The sequence below is a fragment of the Bombus fervidus genome, chromosome 7 (genome assembly GCF_041682495.2).
Source record: "Bombus fervidus isolate BK054 chromosome 7, iyBomFerv1, whole genome shotgun sequence".
In the NCBI taxonomy this organism is placed as follows: Eukaryota; Metazoa; Arthropoda; class Insecta; order Hymenoptera; family Apidae; genus Bombus; species Bombus fervidus.
Window position 1 is genome coordinate 2025350 of NC_091523.1, and position 22183 is coordinate 2047532.

The following is a 22183-nucleotide window of genomic DNA, read 5'->3' on the forward strand; positions in this document are numbered from 1 at the left end:
GAAATAAAGGCAGCGAAGTGATTTGTCGAAGCGCAGCTACGTGGAGGTAAAAGTAACAAAAATCGTTTACAGTGATTCTCGGGGACGGAGGGGGAGGGGGGCAGAGGTGGCGGAGGTTCCGCCGTATCACGACACGCTGCGGATTCCCGGGCCCCCAGAGATCTAATTTAAAATTGTAATTCAGCGTTTATTTCGGCGAACCCGTTTCCCTCGAACTCACGAAATGCTTCTGCGATCTGAAGCGGGTCTTCCGTGCACGATACGACGAATCGTGTGCCGGAAAAAGCGTGAAACCCGAAGAAGAAGGAAAGAAGAATCGTGGGTGGCTGGTATAGAGATCGAGGGATTGGAAGGAGCCGAGCAACGAACAGAACAGGATACAACGTGAAAAGAGATTAAAAAACAGAGAGACATGGGACGAGGGAGGAGAAAACCGAGGTGATAAAGGTGGAAACAGATACGAGGAGCACGACAGGGTGAGAGAAGAAGAGAGGAAGGTGTAGATAGAGACAGAGATGGAGAAACAAGTGAGAGAGAGAGAGAGAGAGAATGAGAGAGTATAAAGGACGAAAGGAGAAAATGCAGCGCGATCAGTGGTGGCAGCGCGGCGTGGTTGGCGGCGAGCTCGTCCGCACGCGGGAATTTCAATAACCCGCGGGACACAAAGCGGAATGTATGTAGTCACATCTGGCCTGGTCTCATGCGGCGGCAGTTCTCGGTTTATGTTGGACCGTCGGCGCGGGGACGGAAAATCACGATTGCCGGGAAGCGGCTGAGAGCAGGCAGCCGCGGATACGTCGCGAGAAAAGGACAGACGGTTAAAGAGAGAACGAGCCAGAGAATCCATCGAGGGGGAGAAACGACAGTGAAGCGACGGAGATAGAAGCGGCGAGTCGTGCGAGTATATGCATACGTGGCTGGACAGAAAGGGACGGAGATAGCTGGAGAAAGAGAATGGATAGGGACAGGGAGAAGAGAAGGGCGGAAGGGAGATGGGTTTGGGGCGCGGGGAGGGAAAGAGAATGGATAATGATCCAGCCGGCACTACCAGCAACCACCCCCGTACAGAATGTGTCTGACGAGAGGCAGAAGGAGAGACAGAGAGAAACGTGGAGAGCTAGATGCCACGGGGAAGAGAGAACAGAGGGGGTGGTGGAAGCTATCGCGTACACGTAGGTGGATGCAGCGGCCAGGAGAAAGGGTGAGAGAGCGGTGTACCGCATGCATATTGAAGCGTCATTTCATGGTCACCGCAGACTGGAGCTCCCCGTTTAGACACGCACACCGAGCTGCTAACGACAAAAAGGTCGTTCGATTAAACGTACCGAAGGAATCGCGCCGCTTGATGGATATTTATGCATATTCGGTTGACGACCAAGATACGTTTCATCGGGAGCCGAGCATCGCTCGAGATCCAGAGCGCCAACGACCTCTCGCTCGATGGAAAAAACAAGAAGCGAACGTGGACAGGTGTGATACTTTTATTCCGTCTCTCTGACGTGTTTCGAACGATTTTTATGAAATTGGAGATGGAAGAATAGATCGACAGTGTGCCATCTGTGTTAACGCGTCAACTGCTACGTAACTGTCTTACATTTTATACTGTGTTGATGTCGTTTATTTTAGCACGATACCTACATTGTACTATGCATATTAAAATTGTAGCGTTAAATGTATTAAATATTTTATTAGTATGTCCGTTCTCGATCATCTCGCGACAGCCAACGTGTTAAAACAAAATAAAAAAAAGAAAAAACAAAATTATTCGTGTCACAATTAGAAATTTTTACCCGTAATATTCATAACGACAGAAAGTGAAAAGTTTCATAATGGCGGGAAATTCGTATAAAGAAAGGTACAATAAGGATATTATTTCATTCCCGTTTTGCATTTCAATTACTGAATGAATCTGGATGAATGTTCGTATCGCTGGAAGACAGCTTCCTATTGCAAATCAGGGACAGGTAACTGAAAGGTGATGTGTACCAACCGCGACGCACCGTATATTATATTCATTGGACATTTCATGGTCACCGCAAACCGAGACTTCCCATTTGCACATGAGGACTTCCGGCAAAACGGTAACATTCGATATCGCCACGCTCGATGTGTACTTATACACGTAAACAAGTACCCGTGCAAATTTGCATAAACACATTGCTCACTCGCTACGTGTACAGTTTGAAGAAACGCATATCCCGACATCGGGCGATCGTAAAATGTCATTAGCGATACTCGGTTTGCCAGTAAAAGAATATCATTAATAAGTTTACACGCAACGAAAACAACAAATGATTGCATAATATGTTGCTTTTTTTACCGACCTATGAAAAAAGGGGTTTTAATCACATTCCCATTATTTGGTTATCATCCAACGATTCATGGTATGATCGATAGCCGGAATTCTGTGTAATTATGTTAATAACATATTGAATTGATAGAAAGTGCCATTTAATTAAATTTCAATGCTCCTCTATGCATTGGAAGGTAATATTAACAGAACGACGATATCAGTTAACACCGTAGAAAATTAATCTTTAGTACTATTTACTAATTTAAAGTAACATGTAACTCTAAAATAAAGCAGAAAAGAAATAGTAATATTTCAATTAATGAAACAAGATAAAGTTTGAGTTTATCCTTTTGCATCACTTTTCACTTGTAAAATTTCATGACTTTTTACGTATTGCCCCTTTTAATTACGCGAATGCCGGCAAGTTTAGTGGTCGTTATCGTGTGTGATACCCTCAATTTCATTGCTGTTTCCTTTCTTTTACCTGAAATTTTGCAATCGGTGGACGTGAACTAACCTAGTAGGCTGCTGCCTGTCATTTTCATGACGTTGTCATAATGCGATTAGGCAGATGCACAGCGAGCATACAGGGTCAGATATGGCATACGCACACGCCGCAATTACAGATCCGAATTAATCCTCTGTATTGAACGCAGAAGTCTTCGCAATACAAAAGAACACAGATACTCGATGCCAGCATAATTTATGCAGCTTGTGCATTGCATAATAATTCGATTGCAATAATAATTAACCATGATGTCCTATTCTAACGAACTATTTCAACGTGGCGTTTACAGTATATCAATGTACTCCAATTTCGTTTTTTTATGCATTTTAATCTCTTTAGAGCGATCTGTTTGTAAAGGTTTGAGAGAATCATATTGGTTGATAATATCTTGCTTTTATTTGTAATCCGAACCGAAAACAATTTTTTTGTCGAAATAGATGTACATATTGGGAATGCATGTTTGCAATGGATAAATACAACTGTGGAACAAATTTTGGCGTATATCGTAAGTGTATTGGTATTAATTTAAAGTTTGAGATATGGAACAAAATATTCTTTATCTGGCTTTTATCGTGTTTTTAATATTTTTGTTACTTATTTATAATCATCCTTTAATTTAAATCAGAAATTTTATATGTTCGGTAATATACATAATTGTACAAAAACTACAAGATCGAATGGTGTGCGTGTCGATACTTAAGCTTCAATGTTACGGAATAATGCAGAACTTAAGCTGCTGAACGTATAATTTACATGCATAAGTAATTGGTCGAAAGAGTAAGTAATCACAACAGTATCTTCCTATAATTACGAACTGCAACTACAACAATATTAGAGCAAAATTTTGAGTGTCGCGGGAATAATAAATAATTGTCCTTCGCTGTGATCAGTATCATTCGTCGCATAAGCTCTCTTAGTTGAAATGTGAGCGGATTATATGAACATGGGGCTTGATTGCAATTGAAATTCTACTGCGCACACACAAGTTATGAATTAATTTGTCATATTTGTACGAATATTTGTTTATTTCCTATAGAACAATTCACAAATGGAGCAGGTGTAGTCACGCAAACGAAGCTTACAATCAAAGAACGTAAATTTACAACTATCCATCGCTTATGTAATCACTTCGAAAGTAAAGTAGTTCCAGTGAAGTACACTGCGAAAACCCAAGTCTATTTTCACTCGTTCTACAGAAATCACTGACCAGTCGACGGCCGATTTCCGATTTAACGAATCAGGTCGAAATTCTTGGTGCACGAAACAACGCTTCTCGCTTACCTCCGATCGCGGCGAGAGCTTTCGGACGAAGAAACGAGTGACGACCGAAAGCGAGCTTATTTGCCGTGAGTATCCAGCAAACGGTTACATCGTCGGTATCAGATTAAGATTCACTTTAGGAAGCCGGTTTATCTTTAGAGGTTGCACCTTCCGCCTCGCTTGATAATTCAATTCCTTCCGCGCTGGCAACTCTCCTTCGTTCTCTCTATCCATCCAGCCAAACACATAGCCATCCAGTCATCCGGCGGCTTCTCCGAGACAGAGCTGGTTAGCTCTAGCGAGATTATACGCGAGCTACAAGCCAAAGTGAAAAAAGGAGAGACAGAGCGAGAGGGAAGGCGGAGAACACCACCGGTGGTTCCTCTCCCTAAGGTGCATCGATTTCCTCATACCCCCGTGGGCCCGCGCGCCACGGCAGCCACCCACATTCGCATATACCTCAGACAAAGAGACCTAGATAGACGGAAGCCTACCCTGTACGAATAGCAAGGAAGGAATGGAACGCCGGCGGCCATTTTGTAAGCTCTTCCCGGAGGAATCAATGTGACGTCGCCTGAGGGGCGCTTGCGCTGCGGGCAACCCTCCGTTCCGTCCCTCCAATCCTTCCTCCTCCGATCAATTCCAACTTCGATGCCTCCCTCTCTATTTCTCTCTCACTCTCTGTCTGTTTTTTGTCTTGCCATCGCTATCTGTGTCCTTCTTTTCTCGTTTGTCTTTTTCCATCTTTCGATCTTTCCTTCTCCCTTTTCCACGCAATCGTTTCCCTCGTCTCCCCGTACCGTGCGGTCCGTGTACATTTCGCGCTCGGCCACCCTCTCGGCTGTTCCAACTTGCGCGAGAAAGCATTAAACGATGCGAACGCGTCGTTCACCGAACTCGTCGGAGATTTATGCTGCGTTATGCCTATGGAAAATTCACCGAGATCCAACGATATGCTCGTTGCCAGACGCGAGAGAAATCATTCGAGAGATATAGAGATTGATTTTTAATTCGAGAGGAAAGCAAGTTGAGAACGATCGCTGGAGAAAGTATCGTTAAGAGCAGTTTAGATAGAACATAGATGAAAAGCTAATGATTGTTCTTGAATCGATGCGCACGAATTTCTGAAATTAGAGGCTGATATGAGAGGTTGAATTTAGGTGTTTACGTTTTTCAATTGAAAAGGGTGGTTGGCCCTTGAGGGCTGGTTGTATCTCGCAGTACACCCGGTCTGTTGGATGTATCTTTGTTACTTCGTTTACAGTGCAACGGAACAAAAGGGAGCGTGAATCGAGTGTAGTTGAAAGCTGATTTTCCAAGCTTTGTCTGTACCTATAGCGTCAAAACGTTGTTTTGATGTTTCGACTACAAATTTTAAGGTTATTTTTAGTCAAATCTTTGTTACGTCGCGCCGCGTCCTACGATGGCGTTGCAGTTGTTGCTTCCGTTATCGGAGAAAAATATTAGAAAGAAATACGCGATAGTTATGGATCGAGTTTTTTGAAATTAAAAGAAATTATTTCAAATATAAAACGGCGTGAAAGTTCGTAATCTGTAGATCGATATTCTACGTAAGTCTCTATATCATATATTAAATTTTACGAAAGTTTCCAAATTATTCTTTCTTTCAAATTCAATTACGAAAATTGTACTCTTTACGTCACACCTAGCTATTCGCTTCTACTAACACGTCTACTATTCGCGACTCGTCATGGTAGTTCAAGTTTCGCATTGAACTGGATTCGCTCTAGAAGCGATGAGCGTACGTCGGTTCGCGGCCGAAGGTGCCAGCCAAAAAATCAATGAGCAAGAACGTGGCGGCCGTAATAAACGTACGCGACAATCTCACATTTTCGTTCCACCGGTCGTCGTTACGCACGAACACACCTCGTTCACACAATACGCACGTACAATGAGGATGGCCACGATACGGTACCCAAATTATTCCAGATGTCCGCCATCTCGTGGCGATTCCTCAACGACTTCTTTTTTACACTGCCGTAGCCTCGTCGATATCCACGGCAATGAAGCAACGATGATAAAAATAAAAAGACAAACTCTTATCCTGTTCTTGAGCGTTGCTCTGTTCGACCCGAAGAGGAAAGCAACGGAGGAGAGCGAGACTTTATACGCGTCGAGGGCAACTGAAATTTATAATGCCGGGTAATCGTAGCAGGGCGTGCACGCACCTGGGTACTAGGGTACCGGCACGTTATTATGATTAGCTACTTTCGGTCCGGTCCAGGGGAGTGCTGGAGATTCCGATCGGATACGCGATACGCGACGCACACCTCGGATTACGGCCGGAGAAGATGATCTTCCTGTGGACGCCCGGGGCCGTCGTCAGGTACCTACACCCTACCCACCTCCTACCAAGACATACTTCATTTATTATGACTGTGATCATCGATTATGCACCGACGTCTGCCCCCCTCTCACCTCCAGCTCTCCTCGCGTTCTGTTTCGCCCTCTGCCTTGTCCTTCCTCCGCCTCTACCCTCGTTCCAACCCTTTCTGTTCCTCTGCAGCGCTGTGCAGCGCACCTCCCGTCCGCTTCGTTTCCTTCTATTCTTTCCTTCTATTCTCGTGTGCGTTCTTCCACTGTCTTTTATATTCTTGAAAACCGCTCACAAGCGAATGAGAGCGCGTATTATCTTCGGCTGGAGGATACATCGGCCGAATTACGCCGAAAAGGGGTCGACGAGTGTCCGCCGCCCTCCATTTATAGACCAGAGTGACCGTACTTTAAGATCCGTGGCAAATTTTCAAGAGATGCTCTGCTTTGTCGGAGATTCGACGTTTCGCCGGATTTCCATGGTTCTTGTCCGGCCATGGTCAAATGGGAGAAGTAGATTAGCCGAGATTTAACGAGGCGCCGCGGTTTCAACGATTCTACCGAATGGGATTGCAGAACGCAGGGGGATTGTGGTTTCGCGGTTGCTTTAAGGGAGTATATCGAGTCATCGATGATGGAGGGTGATTTGCGTTTCGAGTAGAATGGAGATTAATGAGCGAATGCTTGGAGAGACGAGTAACTTGGGTTTGTGCTAGGGAATAAGTAAAGGGTACTACTGTATCGATTTTGAACTGGTTTGAGTTTTTGATGATTGGATTTCCAGTGTTTGGGTTGATAACTTTTTATTGTTACTTTGAATTTCAATTAAATTCGGAGATAATTTAATTACATCAGAAATGGGAAGTTGATTTTAAATATTTCAATTACGAGATATTACTCGATATTTCGCTAAACGATTGAAGAATTATCAATCGATCAAATGAAATATCACGTAATAAAATATCCAATATATTTAGTATATTTAATAGAATAAAATACATCTTGGTACGCGTAGCGGAAATCAAACATTCAGCAAAAATATAATTTTATCGAATGCGCGTTAAACACATGTATTCATTTTACCTTGGATATTTAATCTCTAGATTTACGTTTTCATAGTTTAGCGTTTCTTAACTCCTTGTTTGAATGATTTTGCTCTCCCTTTCAACTTTCTGCTTGGAATCCAATTATCGTCCGACCGTGGATCGAAGGGAATGGAAAAGTTTCACGAGACTGAAATTTCATCAGCTCTTTTGTTATGATGTTTGAGCATTATGTTTCTCGCTTTACTGTGTCTCACCGGTGTCTAAGGATAACACGCGCTCGATTTATCGGAACACGATAACTATCACGGAGCAGAGTTTGAAACGCCGCTGGCAAAATTGCGGATTTCTCTTCGTACACGTGTACTTCCAACGAAAACTCGTACATATATTCATTTCTTGAGTACTTCCCCATATCGTTTCATTTTTTCTTTTTTTTTTTTTTTTTCACTTATATCTACGGCAAATAATAATCTAGGTAACTTGGAACGTTTTCGAAATTAAAAAAGCGTCGCAAGAGACCGTGATATTGAAAAAGATATATCTTCACGGTTACGCGAGGAACATGGAAGGACGATTAAAATAATTTTCACTTCTGTACTAATTATCATAATTGCTTACCAAAAAGGTTCACGTGATAACTTGTTGCCAGCGTCTGTCGTCGTGTATCATCATTTAAAGGATGATCACGTATTTATCACTTTAATTAATTTTCATGTATAAAATTCTCACGGATGCGGGTGTGTTTGAAGCTACTGTTTTTTTCCTCTTGACCAATTATCTATCACAAACGGCGTCCATTCTGTGATCAGTCAGTGATCACTTTCTCCAAGATCATACCTGGCAGTTTGCTGTCTACCATATCCATATCCAAAGATCTTTTTCCGGTTCTAACTACTTCCGGAGACAGTGTTCATCTGAGTAGAACAATCTATCATTCCACGAACTTCCCTTTGGCAAAATATGCCACTGTCGGTTCTCTTTCGTTACAACCATTCAACCTATGATCAAATGGCGAGGAGAAATTAGAAGACGAGCGAAACGTAGCGATAAATAAGTTCAGGCGTTCGCGTATCGTGCGCAAGAAGTTTAATATCCATAATAGACATTGATATCGGAAATTTTCACTCGATCAAGCGTCGCGTGCTTACCGGAAACTAGTTGTGTACATAGAGCGGGACTGTCAGCCGCGTACACGGCTATTTACCGAAATCGTATTCGACGAGTTTACATGGAAACTGGTCTCGGTCCGGCTACACGAAATACGCGAGATCGTGCTCAACGTTGCCGATTAAATTATGCTCCGGTATCGTGTGTCTTATTAACATATTTGTAACGTATAATTAAAAACACATCGCAGATATTCTGGACAAATATTTAAAAATCGATATTAAACCGTGCGATTGAATCGATATTAAGCGGCCCAACTAATTGGAATTTGTAAAGCGTATTTGCTCGTGCTTCTTTCGAAATGAAAAAGATAAAAGAGAACAAGAGAGAAAGAAAAACTGGCTGGCACGGTGAAATACCTTTCGTAATCGGTTTATATTACTACCTGTCCACCGGGGATGCCAAGAATTTTCATGTTTTTATGAATGATCGATTTATTTATCAAGACTCCGATGAGTTGGGGTAATTAATTTGGAAGCATTATTTTATTTTTGCACCATATACGTGACAACATATTTGCACCACAAAAATGGAAGTAAAAATTTCCAATGCTTTTCTGTTCGATCTAGGAGATGTTTTCTAATTCAGATTTTGGAAGCTTCTCTCAGAAAATCTTCGAACTTGGACAACAAACTGCAGAACAGAGGAAAAAGAAACAGGCAAAAAAGGATAATTCTTCCACAGCAATCGAATACTTATTAGACGTTTGAAAAACTTATATGCTTGTTCTTTCATTACACTTTTAAATGATACAGATTACTCTGCGGTGTTCTAGATTTCTAATCTGCCGCTTGATTAATTGGAATTTAAGATCAAAATTAAAAACCGAAGGAACGTCGGTTTCATCGATATACGTTTAAAATATTATTAATTTCGATATCCTTCCATTTTCCAGTGTATGTCGCGTCCGTTCAGCCCTTGTAGTAGCGTAGTGCCGACTTTCACGGTGATTTATGAGCTTCGCGCGAAGACTCGAAGTCGCTCCGAGGTGGAGCGACAAGAAGAACATGCGAAAGAAGTCCATAACACGGTGCGTGTAAACACCGCGCCGGATAAGTACCAATAGTTAGCGTGCTCGTTAAATATCGCCACGTACGCCCACGACGTCCCTTCTTTCGCTACCTTTTAACCTTTCGCGACACAGCTGTTAGGCTATCCGTCACGATCGCGACGTTCACAGTCATCTCGTTTCACCGCTTTTACGCAGAGGTAAATGTGAGTAGATCGTTTCTTTGGCTGAAATCAGCTTCCAAGTTATACCGATCACTATGGTTAAGTTTCTGAAGTTTACTTCACGAAGCTAATGGAATTTGTTTGAAACGGGGGTGGTTCTGTAAAAAAAGAAAATGATAAGCGTGGATGTAATGTGAAAGGCGGTAGGAAGATTGTATTCGATGAATATATAAATCTATAAAGATTGACGGTTTTATAGTAACGATAAGAGACTTGACATATTAAAGATTAGTATTTTTAGGTAATTTTCTTGTTTCGTTGTAAGAGTAAAGGAGAATATAAAGTTAGGCTGAACTTATAGCAAGTGCTTGAAGATTACATGGTCGTGTAATAGATCTTTGATATTGAAGGAAGAGCATAAAATATTTACACATACCAGATTTCCAATAGTTTTTGATAAATTGAGATTAAATTTATATAGAAATTTGGATGATCCTATTAAGTTAGCAAATAAAATTTCGAACTTTTTCACTCTTTCCTCACTGATATTCTTGATCAAAGATTATATCGTTTAAATCAAGCAGCATCTCGAAATATATACTATATTTACTTCCGTGTAGGAAAATCATAGTAGATATGCAGTTTCTCCAAGAAGAATGCGTTCGGAAATATTATAGCCACTGGACTGTTGTAATTACAGCGTTAGAAGTGTAATGTCTTTATAACTCATACGATGCCAAGAACTGGTTTAGAAGCGTATAGATCGTCATGCCGTATGTTAAACGCGCCTAGCTTCTTTACGACTGCAAAACTAATAACAGATCGTGCCGCTGCTCCCCAGTGATAAAGGGATGCCGGTTATCTTACCTTTCGATCGCCGCTTGTGAATTCTGCACAAGACAAACCAGATCGGAAGATTATGAAATACAAAGTACATATTCTTGCTCGAAATTACTGGTAACATTAAATCATATTCCCAAAAATTATTTAGTCTTTGACTTTTTACCGTCCAAAAAATAAATGAACGTAACTTTGACCGACGAATTCCATGAAACAAGCTAGCCTCAAGGATCGGTTAGAAAATCTGATAACAATTTGGCTTTTCCACAATCTATTTGTATTTCAATATAGTTACATAGTACAGGAACGTTATATACCAAATATACTCAATTTTTATATTAATCTTAGCAACCATAGATGTCGCAATTATGCCTGGATGAGTTCATATTCCAATAAATCTAAACCTTACAAAGTCTACTTCATCCAGCATTAAGAACATCGTCTTCCCGAGAAACATCTATCTCTCGTTTTTCCTTGCGTCAAATGCCACCGTAAGTCGAAAAGCAAACCCGAGCGAAGCTCTTGTAGCGAACTAGGAACGAAGGGCAACGCGTGAACAAAGGCCATAGTAATAATGGCGGTAATAATAATGTTGGCTGGTTGAATGGTGTCTTTCGGCCGATGCCACGAGGGAAACATTCCGAGACGGATAGAGGCGATTTCGGTGGAGCAGAGGGCAGAGCAGACGGACGATCAGCCAACGATATATACACGTACTATGTACTCTACATAGCCGTTCTCTCCCTCATGAAGAGGGAAGTTCTTGGCGTACCCCGTCGGCGAAAAGGGTTTCTAGCTCCTGGTGATTGGTGTAAGTTAGCCCTCTGGGCAGAGAAAACGGTCTCGTGGGCGCATGCGCCAGCCACGGGGAACCCCCTTTGCTTTAGGGTTAGCCGCGGTCCTCCCTGCGGCCAACAGCCCAGGATGACACGCCCCGGGCTACCAGATCAATAAGATCCCTTATACCTACCTACCAACCTACCTACCTCTTTGGTTACGCCCTGAGATATACGCCGGTTTAAATTTGCAATACGCGGCGGCGTGTACAGAACGCTGCATCCTTTTGTGCTGTGTTCCATCATTCTACGGGAAAGCGTATTCTACTTAGAGCCTTGTCTGAATTGCCTCGATCACCCCACCAGACGAAATTCCGCCGTTGTCTGACGAGCATTTCGAAACGCCAGTGAGATCTCGATCGAGTTGCTAGTTTGCCTTTTCGAAATGAATGGAGGAGGAAGTGGCGTGTCGGTTGGTTTATGGTGGTTCGACGAAGAGAACGTTTCGTGTTGGTTAAGATGGAACAGTGTTTCCTTGGTATTAACGAGGTGGATCTTAGGGATGGTGTAGATTGGGTCGGAGAATGGGAATTGTAAATCTTGGTTTACCGAGAACGTCGATATTAATGTATCTTCTTCTTTTGTCAAATGGCACGATCGATCGAAATATGTATATAGAAGTTTAGTGAAACTTTAACACTCTGCAGAATATTCTATTCGCATTTTTATCGTTGTTTCGTTAGAAGTTATGGAAATATAGTCGGGCAGTTTTATTAACGCATTGAACAGCAATTTTTTTCACGGATTTCTTTACGTGACAAAGCTTTGATCAAACAAACCCCCGTCTGCATGCATTTGCAAAATAGATTTCAAATCAAATTTAATTCAACGAAACGCGAGATATATACCTCGCGATCGCTCCACGATCCTTTCGATGGTAATATCAATTTACAAATGACGATAAATTCGAAATAAAGCATGAATCGAGGCAATTCGTAGTTATTATATGACACGCGAGTGACATAAATAAAAGTTTCGGAGCGTGATGAAAACGTCGAGATGGCGTTTATCGTTAATTCATGGTAGGGGGAAAAAAAGAGAAAATTCGAGGGAAATAAAGAATACACGAGCGGAAGGAATGGTCGTAAAAGGATGAGCGTAGGTTTGGGCATCACAGTGATGACCGCATCTCGTTAAAAGCCCTTCCTTCCAATTTCGCCAGCTCGATCTGAAATTTTCTTGTAGGCTCGCGTGCACGCCCTGGGCTGTCACGATTCGGACCTAACTGCGGCGTTCGTACAACCGATTCAGGAATTCCTCGTAAGGTAATTTCATCTTTGGAATTCCTCCTTCGCCCGTACGCGTATCTCCTGTGCAAAACCAGCACAATTCGTCTGCGGGGGCATCTTAATTTCGTCTAGGTGTCTCTAGAGTTAACGAAACTCGTTAAATTGTTATAAAGTTCTAAACCCTGGTTTTATTAAATTACGTTTTTCGTAGTAATTCTATATATCCTATATATCTCATACTACTCCTACAAGTCTCTAATATACAGTCTTTACTACAACATGACTGATCATTTCGAAGATATTAATGAAATTATAATGTTACTAGAGGAAGAATAAAGTGAGCGGTAGCACTTGAAAACTATATTTGTCATATAAAGCACTCACTATAGAGAAAGAGGAATTTAATCTACTCTATTTAGAACGCACAGTGCGAAACGTACAGTCATAAATCATACACGGTAGTGAAAAATAATAAAAAAACTTAATAATCATCACTTACAAGCGTTCACACGAATTATTCATCAGGCACAATCACGATATTCAGCAATGTAAATTTCATGAATACCAGTTCCGTGACGAGGATCATGACCAAATTAAAATTCAACGCGTTCCATCAATGAAGATGACCGTCATCAACGGTACAAGAAGTTGTAGGTCGTAGAAGCAATAAAGTCGAGCGGGACAGCTACGTTCTACGAAACGGTCGAAGGAATTTCATTCATTCGTTCATTGCTCAGGTAGCCGATCAGAAATCTACCCTCTGGATTGCCCTCAGGTTAAATAGGGTCGTTGACCAGAACGATGGAACTATTCGCATTGAATGTGTTCGCTTGGTCAGCAAAGATTCGAACTGTGTAGTAGTAGGTTCGGCCGTGTCATCGTAGAAATAACGCGATTACCGTTGGCACATTGTCCTCGAAAAAAAGCAGAATCGTATAAGAAATGTAGCAAAAACCTGCTTGCGATATGCGAAATAATTCAGGTTTGTAGTAATTAATCGAACGATACTTTGAATAGATAATTAATCCAGTTATAGAAGACAACTTGATGTTAAAGAAACTAAATCTATGCGTTATCATCGATGAAAAATTCTGCTCGAGAATTTTAAGCTACAGTTGCTATCAAACACAGATTCTTTTAAGTCTTATATTCTCTATGACTAGACGATTAAAATTTTAACCTAACGTTACTCTAAATATTATAAGTCGAAACGTACTAGTCTCTCCTATATGTAAGTTCAAAACTGCAACCTAACAGTGTTTACGTCGCGCAACAATAACGTTACCTTCGCGAAAAACACTTGACGGTGTCCTCATTTTTTGAACAAAGAGTAACAGAAACAAAACATTCCGCGTCACTGTAATCTGTAGACAAAAAAAAGAAAAACCAACCAACAAACTCGAACCGACGCAACGATAAAAGGCAAAAGTGGTGAGCTGGTTGGAAGCAGCAGTTGAGCTGGTTCCTGATGGCACGGAGCGCGAGAGTCGCAGCGAGCTCGAAGCTAGGGTTCGTATCTTTCGAGCTGCACCAATATCGGGCCGCAAGATCGCGGGGCCCGATGGCGTAGAGGGGGAGGCAGAGGAGTACGAAATAAAGACTCGTCCTTTATTCAAGAAATAAAATCACCATGACATTATCCGGGGGTTTATCCGCGGCACAGCGAACAGAGACAATCAGAGAGGAACGGAAGGGACGAAGAGAGAGCGGCGAGCATATGCGAGCTAGTACCGGCAGTCTAACCAATCCCATACGAGCTGGGCGTCCCGTGTTCACGTGACGATCACGACGGAGAAACCAGCGATTGGGCCCATTCCAGGGCCCCTCGACCAATGAACGGTCGTTCGAAAATGATTCAGGCCTTAAGGCCCATCCCAGTTCCCACCCCGAGCTGTTTCCGCGACGCGTCTATCTGGTAGCTAAGGCCCCGCGGGCGCAGTAACCCTCGAGTCTTCCTGCGTGTACGACGGTTTAAGGCGAATACCTATACACAAAGCTCGAGATATCGGAAAACAATATCCACCGTGTGCCGTAGTAACTCGATATATCTCGCCGCTCTGTCGACCCCTTTCTCCCCTGTTTTTCCATCCTTTGCTCGCACCTTTCTTGTCCGTTCTCAGTCTCCGTCCGCTCCGTCCCACCTCGTCGACGTTTCGTTGGGAACGGGCCCAAGCCCCGCAGAGACAGGTAGCCGGCGAGCAAACACGCGGTCGCTTCGCGAAACTACGTGCGATTTACGGCGGCTTTTCACGGTCTTGTCCCCTTTGTGCGCGCGTGTGTCACTTCCAAAGTGTTCTGCACGGTTTTGGGACATCACCCTCGTGTCTCACCGTTTTCCACGACGCACGGAGATCGTCCGGAGAACGAACTCACGTATGGACCTCGCACGGACTCGCGGAAACTCGTGTCGCGTCGCAGCCTGTCGACGCACACGTTGAAGACGAGGATTCGATATCAACAGGATCATTCGGACGTTTACGAGGCACACACGTTCGGCCAGGCTTGGATTGTTCGATACAGTGGTGCGCGAAGGCAGTGCTTGTAAGAGTGTAATGATCGCGATACGCGAATAACGCCGGTTCCTCGAGCTCTTAGGACAGTCGTCGTGGCCATTCCGCTGGCAAGTGTACTCTGTTCTTACGGCTAGATTAACGACAACAGGAGGCCGGATGCCGAATCTAGACTACTACAACACCGCGAGAATGCATCAAATGGTAAACTCTTTTCAAGATATAGTCGGTGACGGGTCTGGTGATTTTTAAAAGGAAGTCGATCTGCAAGGATTAATTAGAAGAAGCGTGCAATTTGATTTTACGTAATAGGTATTTTCCTTCGTAAAATATCATAGATATCGAGATAATAACGTTGGTGACGCAAATCGCTTTCTCCTGAAAGCAACAGATTCAGTCGCAGTTTATCCTACCGATGCCATATAACGTACAATTTTCCCGTACTCGGAACATGCGTGTACTTACAAATGCAGCTGACGTCCATGTCGTGCCTTTATCTTAGCGAAGAGTATCATTAAGTTTATGATATTGAATCTAACTCTCGGATATTTCAATGAGAATTTTCAAGGCGCAAGATTTATAATGAAAGATATTAGCGTTCGTGTGGCCCGTGTTGCGTGTTTTTTCTCTCTGTCGGATGTTTATGACGTAGAAACACAGGTTCGTTTTGAATGACACGGAAGGAATTCCCTTTTTGTTAGGCACGCTTAACCACTATCTCCTTCATCCAGTAATGTTTTCTCAAGCCTCTCGCGGAATCGCCTGACAGCGCAGGTTGAATTCTTGCGAATCCTATAAGGACACACCTTAGAACGTGACTAAACTTTCTAGCATTCGGAGATAAATAAATTAGCGAGCCGTCTTCAATACGCCGAGTGTCGAGCGAAAGCGTTTATCGGTAAATTGTATTTCTCGCGCATCTATGAAACTAAGGTCTACGATGTATGTGTAAGTATCTACTCATAAGATTTCTCTGTAGTATTTAAGAATGTTACGAGTTTCTACGATGCGATAGTTAATAACAAGGCGGTTTCAATCAAATTTCTGGGAATCTCGAGTGGCTAGTTTCATCGGTAATAAGGCGTCTTGAGATGAAAAATGAATTATGATTCTTACAAGTCGGCTTTCTTTGTATTATGAAAAACATCCTTCTTAGAAGAACGTATCTAGCAAGAAATCAGTGGATAAGTCTTAGATAATAAGATATTACGCGGGGAAATACGGAATTACTTATAGAAATCATGCTGTTTTAGTCATACGCTTTGAGATTATAATAAACGCTAGTTCATAAATTTGATCGAGCGAATTGCTTCGGGAATAGCAGATAGAATATTATAAAAACAAATTAATAGCAGAGACTATTTCTTTGGTTTGAAAAGGCGCGATTGTGTCGCAACTGTAATATATTAAATATTATGTCATATATCTTTTGCATATTTATTAAAAATCGTTATTATGATCTGCTAAATTCTAGAGACAGCTACGACAGCCTAATTTCTAAACACAACAGACTTAGCTTTATTTAAAAAATCAATGCCCATTTACTATACAAACACGGAACTTCAAGTTTCTGTCACTTCTCTCTATTTCACCATCTACTTACACTCAAACGAAACAAAACTACGAAAATGGACCATCCGTCGCTCCGACGCAAACTCGATTACCATCCCCTCGACAAAAAATTGCATTCCGTTCCCATGCGCTATAAGTTTCAGGCCGAATATCATACTTTCGGCCGCCATCATGACTGCATATAACCGTCCTTTTCGCTGCGTAAATTCAATTGGTACTCGTGACTTCGAACCTTCGTATCGTTTTACAATTACGAGGAATCTCGCGGTCCAGGCCGATCTATTCATTCATTTTCAACTATCTGCTACGTATCTGGGACGTATACACCTGGCCGGGGGTAATAAACCGACACAATGGCGTTACGAGTCCGTCGATTCGTCATGCGCCCCGGGGACGCATTTAAGTGAAATAGATACGTCAGTCTTATGGAATATAAGTTCATAAAATTGAGCGGTAAATCATTGGGAATTTGTTGCGTGGAGCAAACGGTGTCGGGGCAACGCGTTCGCGCATCTCAGCTCGGCCTGTAATGACAGGCTTTAACAGCGACTCGTAAAATCTTGCCACAATGAAATCATTCTTGACGGTGGTTGCCTCTATTGCACGGCTTGAATGGTGAAGCGTGTGAGTGGCTCGCGCCGGCCGCGAGTTCGCGCGTATTTTACAAGCGTGAATGGCGGCCGCGAGTTTCAACCCTCGCTGGAAGCTTCTCGTTGGACACGCGAGTATTCGTATCCATCGCGCGTGGGAGGGATGAGGTACATTTTCTTGCCACTTTGTTCATAAGTCTATACTCCAGTCCCGTAATTTTCTTGTTCTTTTGGCAAATTAAACGAAATGGAATATGTATCGTTTGCATGAGGTGACAAATGGATATATGCCCAGTTTGGAGCTTGAAACGCGACTAATTTTAACTTTATAGTTAACTCTTAAACCTTTAAATGCTGCTGTCAGTAGACGACGAAATGAAAATTCTATGAAATACGGTTGTTGTCAATATGGTGACGATATTATATTGCCCTATTTAGCTTTGTCGTTTCTTTTGCGTTTGGAACTCTACGCATCGTATTCGTAGATTAATTAAATTTTTTAGAGCGAAGGGAGCGAGTTAGTTTTTTAATTAGTTGATTGGTTATCAAACTATTCTCATAATCCACAATTTTATCGCGTCTGAAATTAATATCGTATAAAATGACCCTTCCACATCCTTTTTAGTACAAATTACGCCGACGTATACATTGTGACATTATGTAAATATTATGCATGATTAATTCTATCATTCAAGAGTAAATATCGTGATTTACATTTTCATGAAGTTCCTGCGGACCAAGAAATTGCAGACTGTTTTCTTTTTTATCAAAGCGAAAGGTAAATATGTGACGGAAGTTTACACGCTTTATTTAGCTACATATATCGGCTCAACATTGATTACGAAACGCATCACGGAAATTAAAAATTACTTCGTTCCAACCTGCTGTTTGCTCAGGAACAAGCGTGTAGGTGTATTATATAACGACACCGCGGAGTTAATCAATTTCTAGTATGATATTGTTTAATGATATCGTAAAGTTAATCAACAATTCCACTGAAATGTCACAAAACACTCGTACGGATCCAATAAATTCAAATTACCGAGACTCGATGAAATATTGTTCTATTCAAAGATACAAACTAACAATTAGCAAAATTAATATCTGCCATTACGATCTCGCCTTTCTGTGTCATAGTCGGCGGATTTTTCGAACCGGCGATGAAGTTCGTAATTGACGTGCTCGAGCTGACCGCAAAAAATGGCTGAACGATATAATTACGTTAACACAACGACGATTTCTGGCGGCGCGGCGAAAAATAATTGCAATAATGTGGCTGGTAATGATAACCGGTAACGACGAATAGCGTTAATTGCGCCGCGAATTGCGTATCGGAGGAAACGGAACGTAACCTGAGAAAAATCGGCGACCGACGCGCGCTGGAATTAGCGCTCGAACTCGAGAGTATAAACAGTTATTAGGCTGTTAATCGTCGTCCGGCTGGGCGGAGAAGTAGACGCCGCTCTAACAATTTTGTTGTTGCTGTTAACGCCTTCGATGCTTTACGATCGACGATTACTTTTGTTGACGTCCAAGATATGTTGCACGTATTCACAGTTTCTAGTTGGGGATGAATTTTTCCTGTAAGTAAAGCTGTGTAGGTAATTGGTGTTTAATGGTCTTTCAAGGAACTTCTTCTTGGATGGATAATCGTACACTTTGATATAGTTTGTTTGTAGCTACAAAATCTTTGTAGGAATTATACGAGTTTTATACTGTAAAAGTAGAAGTGTTAATGGCGACTATCTTGGAGCAGATATATAATCTTTTCTCATCTTCGTGATATGAAGTTTCTTAATATAGCATATTATCGTCTTTACGATTTACGATTACTTTAAGTACTCTAGTTATATTACTGAATTTAATATCACCTAAATCATAAATTTGATAAAAATGTAGGGAATTAATAATGCAATAACGCAATAAACAATGCAATGCATTTACAACAAGTTATTCCTGTAATTTTGATTACTATGGGTGAGAAACTAAAACTATTTCATAGATTTTACCACAGAGTATATAATGCTGGAAAACTTATTGAAGTGAAGTCAGTAAATATCGAGGGAAACATACGTTTCGCTCCAGGAAGGATTTGCTTTATATATATTGCAATCGAGTCTTGGTTTCTGCAGCGTCTCGTCAGAAATTTGTGCAAAGGCGACGCAGCGATCGAAGCACAGTATACAGCACGTGCTACATAAGGGTTGATAGTACGATGTATAGATATAATGTATACCGTAACATATCGCTGGAACATAACTCCTGTTGGCTGACGTTTCAATCAACCGTTCTTCACCTTCATTTCTCTCATCGACTTTTGTTGGCCGCGCAAATTTTCTAGCCGCGCCATCGCAAACTTTTCGAGTCACATCATCCTCGAACGTTCGAGCTACAGACAGTAAATAACATCGTACCCGAAAGAAAAAATCGGTTTGGTTGTCTTTATCGTACAGGCGATTTTTACTGTTATGGATATTATTTTGTTATCGTTTCTCAAACGCTGATTCGATCTATAATGCTTGATCAAATATTAATCTATGCTTATTTATTTAATCAAATTGTTTCATTCATTTATGAAGTTTTATTCTGAGAATTGAAAATCTATCACCTTCAAACATTTTTAGTCAAAATTAAAATTTTCAAAAGACACTCGTTCGTCCGTTCATTTATATTTTATCTAGCCCAATAAAATTTGTTGACTATATGTGACTAGAAATCATCAGTGTGCAACGTTCGAATTTCAACAACCGCTTGATAGTACGCAAAAGAAACAATTAAAAGCAAAAGGTGAAAAGGGAAGCAAGGGACGAAAGAAAGGGAAAGACGATGGCATGGAAGGTGAGTGAGGCCTGTTTCTTTCACCTGTGCCACTACGAGCAATAAATAACCGCCAGCTTAGCTGATTTTACTGCCGTGTGTTTGGGTGATCCCAATAACGCCGGCCGAAGAAGGGACCAATAATGCGAAGAAAACCAATCTTCGCGCTAACTAGCCATTCAGACGGCGGAACTGCCAGACAAGTACTCAAAGGACCTCTGGTTAACCTCTGAAACGAAACGGTTTCAAGCCTATTTCGGTATTAAAGAATTTGCGAGGAACTCGCCATAACCGCGTGGGCGGAAACGCTCGTCCAGCAGTATGTACCATGTCTGCACGAGCGTCCTCGCATTATTTGCACGCATCTTTGTACCTCTAACATGTACACGAGTAACTTTTCTTTTAAGAAACAATTTGGTGAAAAATTCAATTGAATCATCCCCTGTGGTAATGATACTGTTCTTGAGTAATTAATAATTGTTCTAAATGTTTGTATGAGTTTATCGAGTAACATTCAAGATCTTATATTTTTTCATAAGAATTACTCTATGTAATAATCGCTTAAAAGTAATTAGAAAAATTATTCTGTAGAATAATTGCTATAGATGTAGTTACTACGCAAACAATGATTAGATTTATTTTTTCAGATTCGCTAACTTATTTCACTGGATAGCGAATATCTTCTATATAATTAGATCATCAACGTCACTCATAATTAACATAATACCATTGTTCATCGTTTTAATTTATTAACTACGCAAAATTACGACAAGATTTTCTTCAGAATATGTATAAAAAATACAATGTGGATAAAATCTCACAAAAAGCGGCATCGGTCCGTATAACGAAAGAGATTCTGTTACTACACGGATACTTTTCGTAGGAAGCTAATGGCTGCTTATCCTTGCAAACTTGTTTTCGATCGCGCGTTGTCATTTGCGTGGGCAGACGGGCATCTCCCGAAGGCAGCGTTTCGCGCGCGGTAATAATTGTTCGGAGATGGTAGCCATTAAAAAGGACGATTTATCACCAGACGAATCGTAATTCAACCGAACGCTATAAATGCATTTGCCTTAATTAAATTACATAGCGACTTATTAGTAAGCCACGAATTTGAAAAGAAACGTCTAGTGGCACGAGCGACGAGCATGACGAGCGATCCTTATCTCGACGAGTCGCTCCGCGATAAATATGATTTCGTCTGTTATCACTGCTGGTATCTTCCGAATTAATTAGAACACAGATATCAAGAGACGGAGGTGTCTAAATGCTCTGTCTAAAGCTCTCTAAAAGTCGATGTTTAGTCGTGAAATTTAGTCGAGTCGTATAAATTTTAATTAGAATCTTTTTACGATTGAGTAGTTTTTTTTTTATTTATGAGTAAAGAAAATTAAAGAATATAATATAGGATGTTAATAGAAAAAATCGTTAATTTATGGAAATCGAGCTAATTAGATACGTAACATCTAGTTTGGAAGAGTATACTTGAATAACCAACTAGTTTTAGAGTCCACAAATAACAGAGCCCATGTTGAATAAATCTATCCGATTCCCAAAAATTTAGCTAATTAAATCATTTCTCGATTGAAAAATTGCTTCCATAAATCTCTTACTCGATGATTAATAGCCAACACTCAATCATGTTCCTGAATATGAACTCGTGTGTGATAAACTGTCTCAGCGACTCACCAATGTCATAATTAGAAATAACTTTTACTCGAAATACAAAATAAATACAACACTGTTGTTCTAATAAAAAATGTCGTAAGTAAAGATGTTATTTTTCGTATTGTCACACGTGTTACAAAGATTTAACAAGCCGAATCTATTAACTAAAGCAATCGACACAAAGTCGGAACAGGTGTGATTCCAGGTCAAATTAAGTATGAAGATTTATTCAATAAAGCAACCAAGTAGTCGGCTTGTAGGCGCAATCAGGGCCAGAGGGGTAAGCGAAGTTTGAGACGAGGAGGGGAGAGAAATGAATTTTACGGGTCGTGGTTCCTAC

At 41.3% G+C, this 22183-nt stretch overlaps 1 protein-coding gene across 4 annotated transcripts in view; it reads left to right on the top strand.

Annotated features, from left to right (window-relative positions):
• The window catches only part of Tfap-2 (transcription factor AP-2), a 197300-nt gene that overhangs the window by 54685 nt on the left and 120432 nt on the right, over positions 1–22183 (top strand). For 2 of the 4 annotated variants that reach the window (XM_072007421.1, XM_072007422.1), the window contains exon 1: positions 14673–15400. The exons of the other annotated variants lie outside the window; for them this stretch is intronic. Coding sequence is in view for 1 of the 2 variants with exons in the window: in XM_072007422.1 (XP_071863523.1) it covers positions 15356–15400 (45 nt within the window). In the remaining variant the exon portion in view is untranslated. Of the gene's footprint in view, positions 1–14672; positions 15401–22183 lie in introns of those variants that run through there. 4 annotated transcript variants of the gene reach the window in all.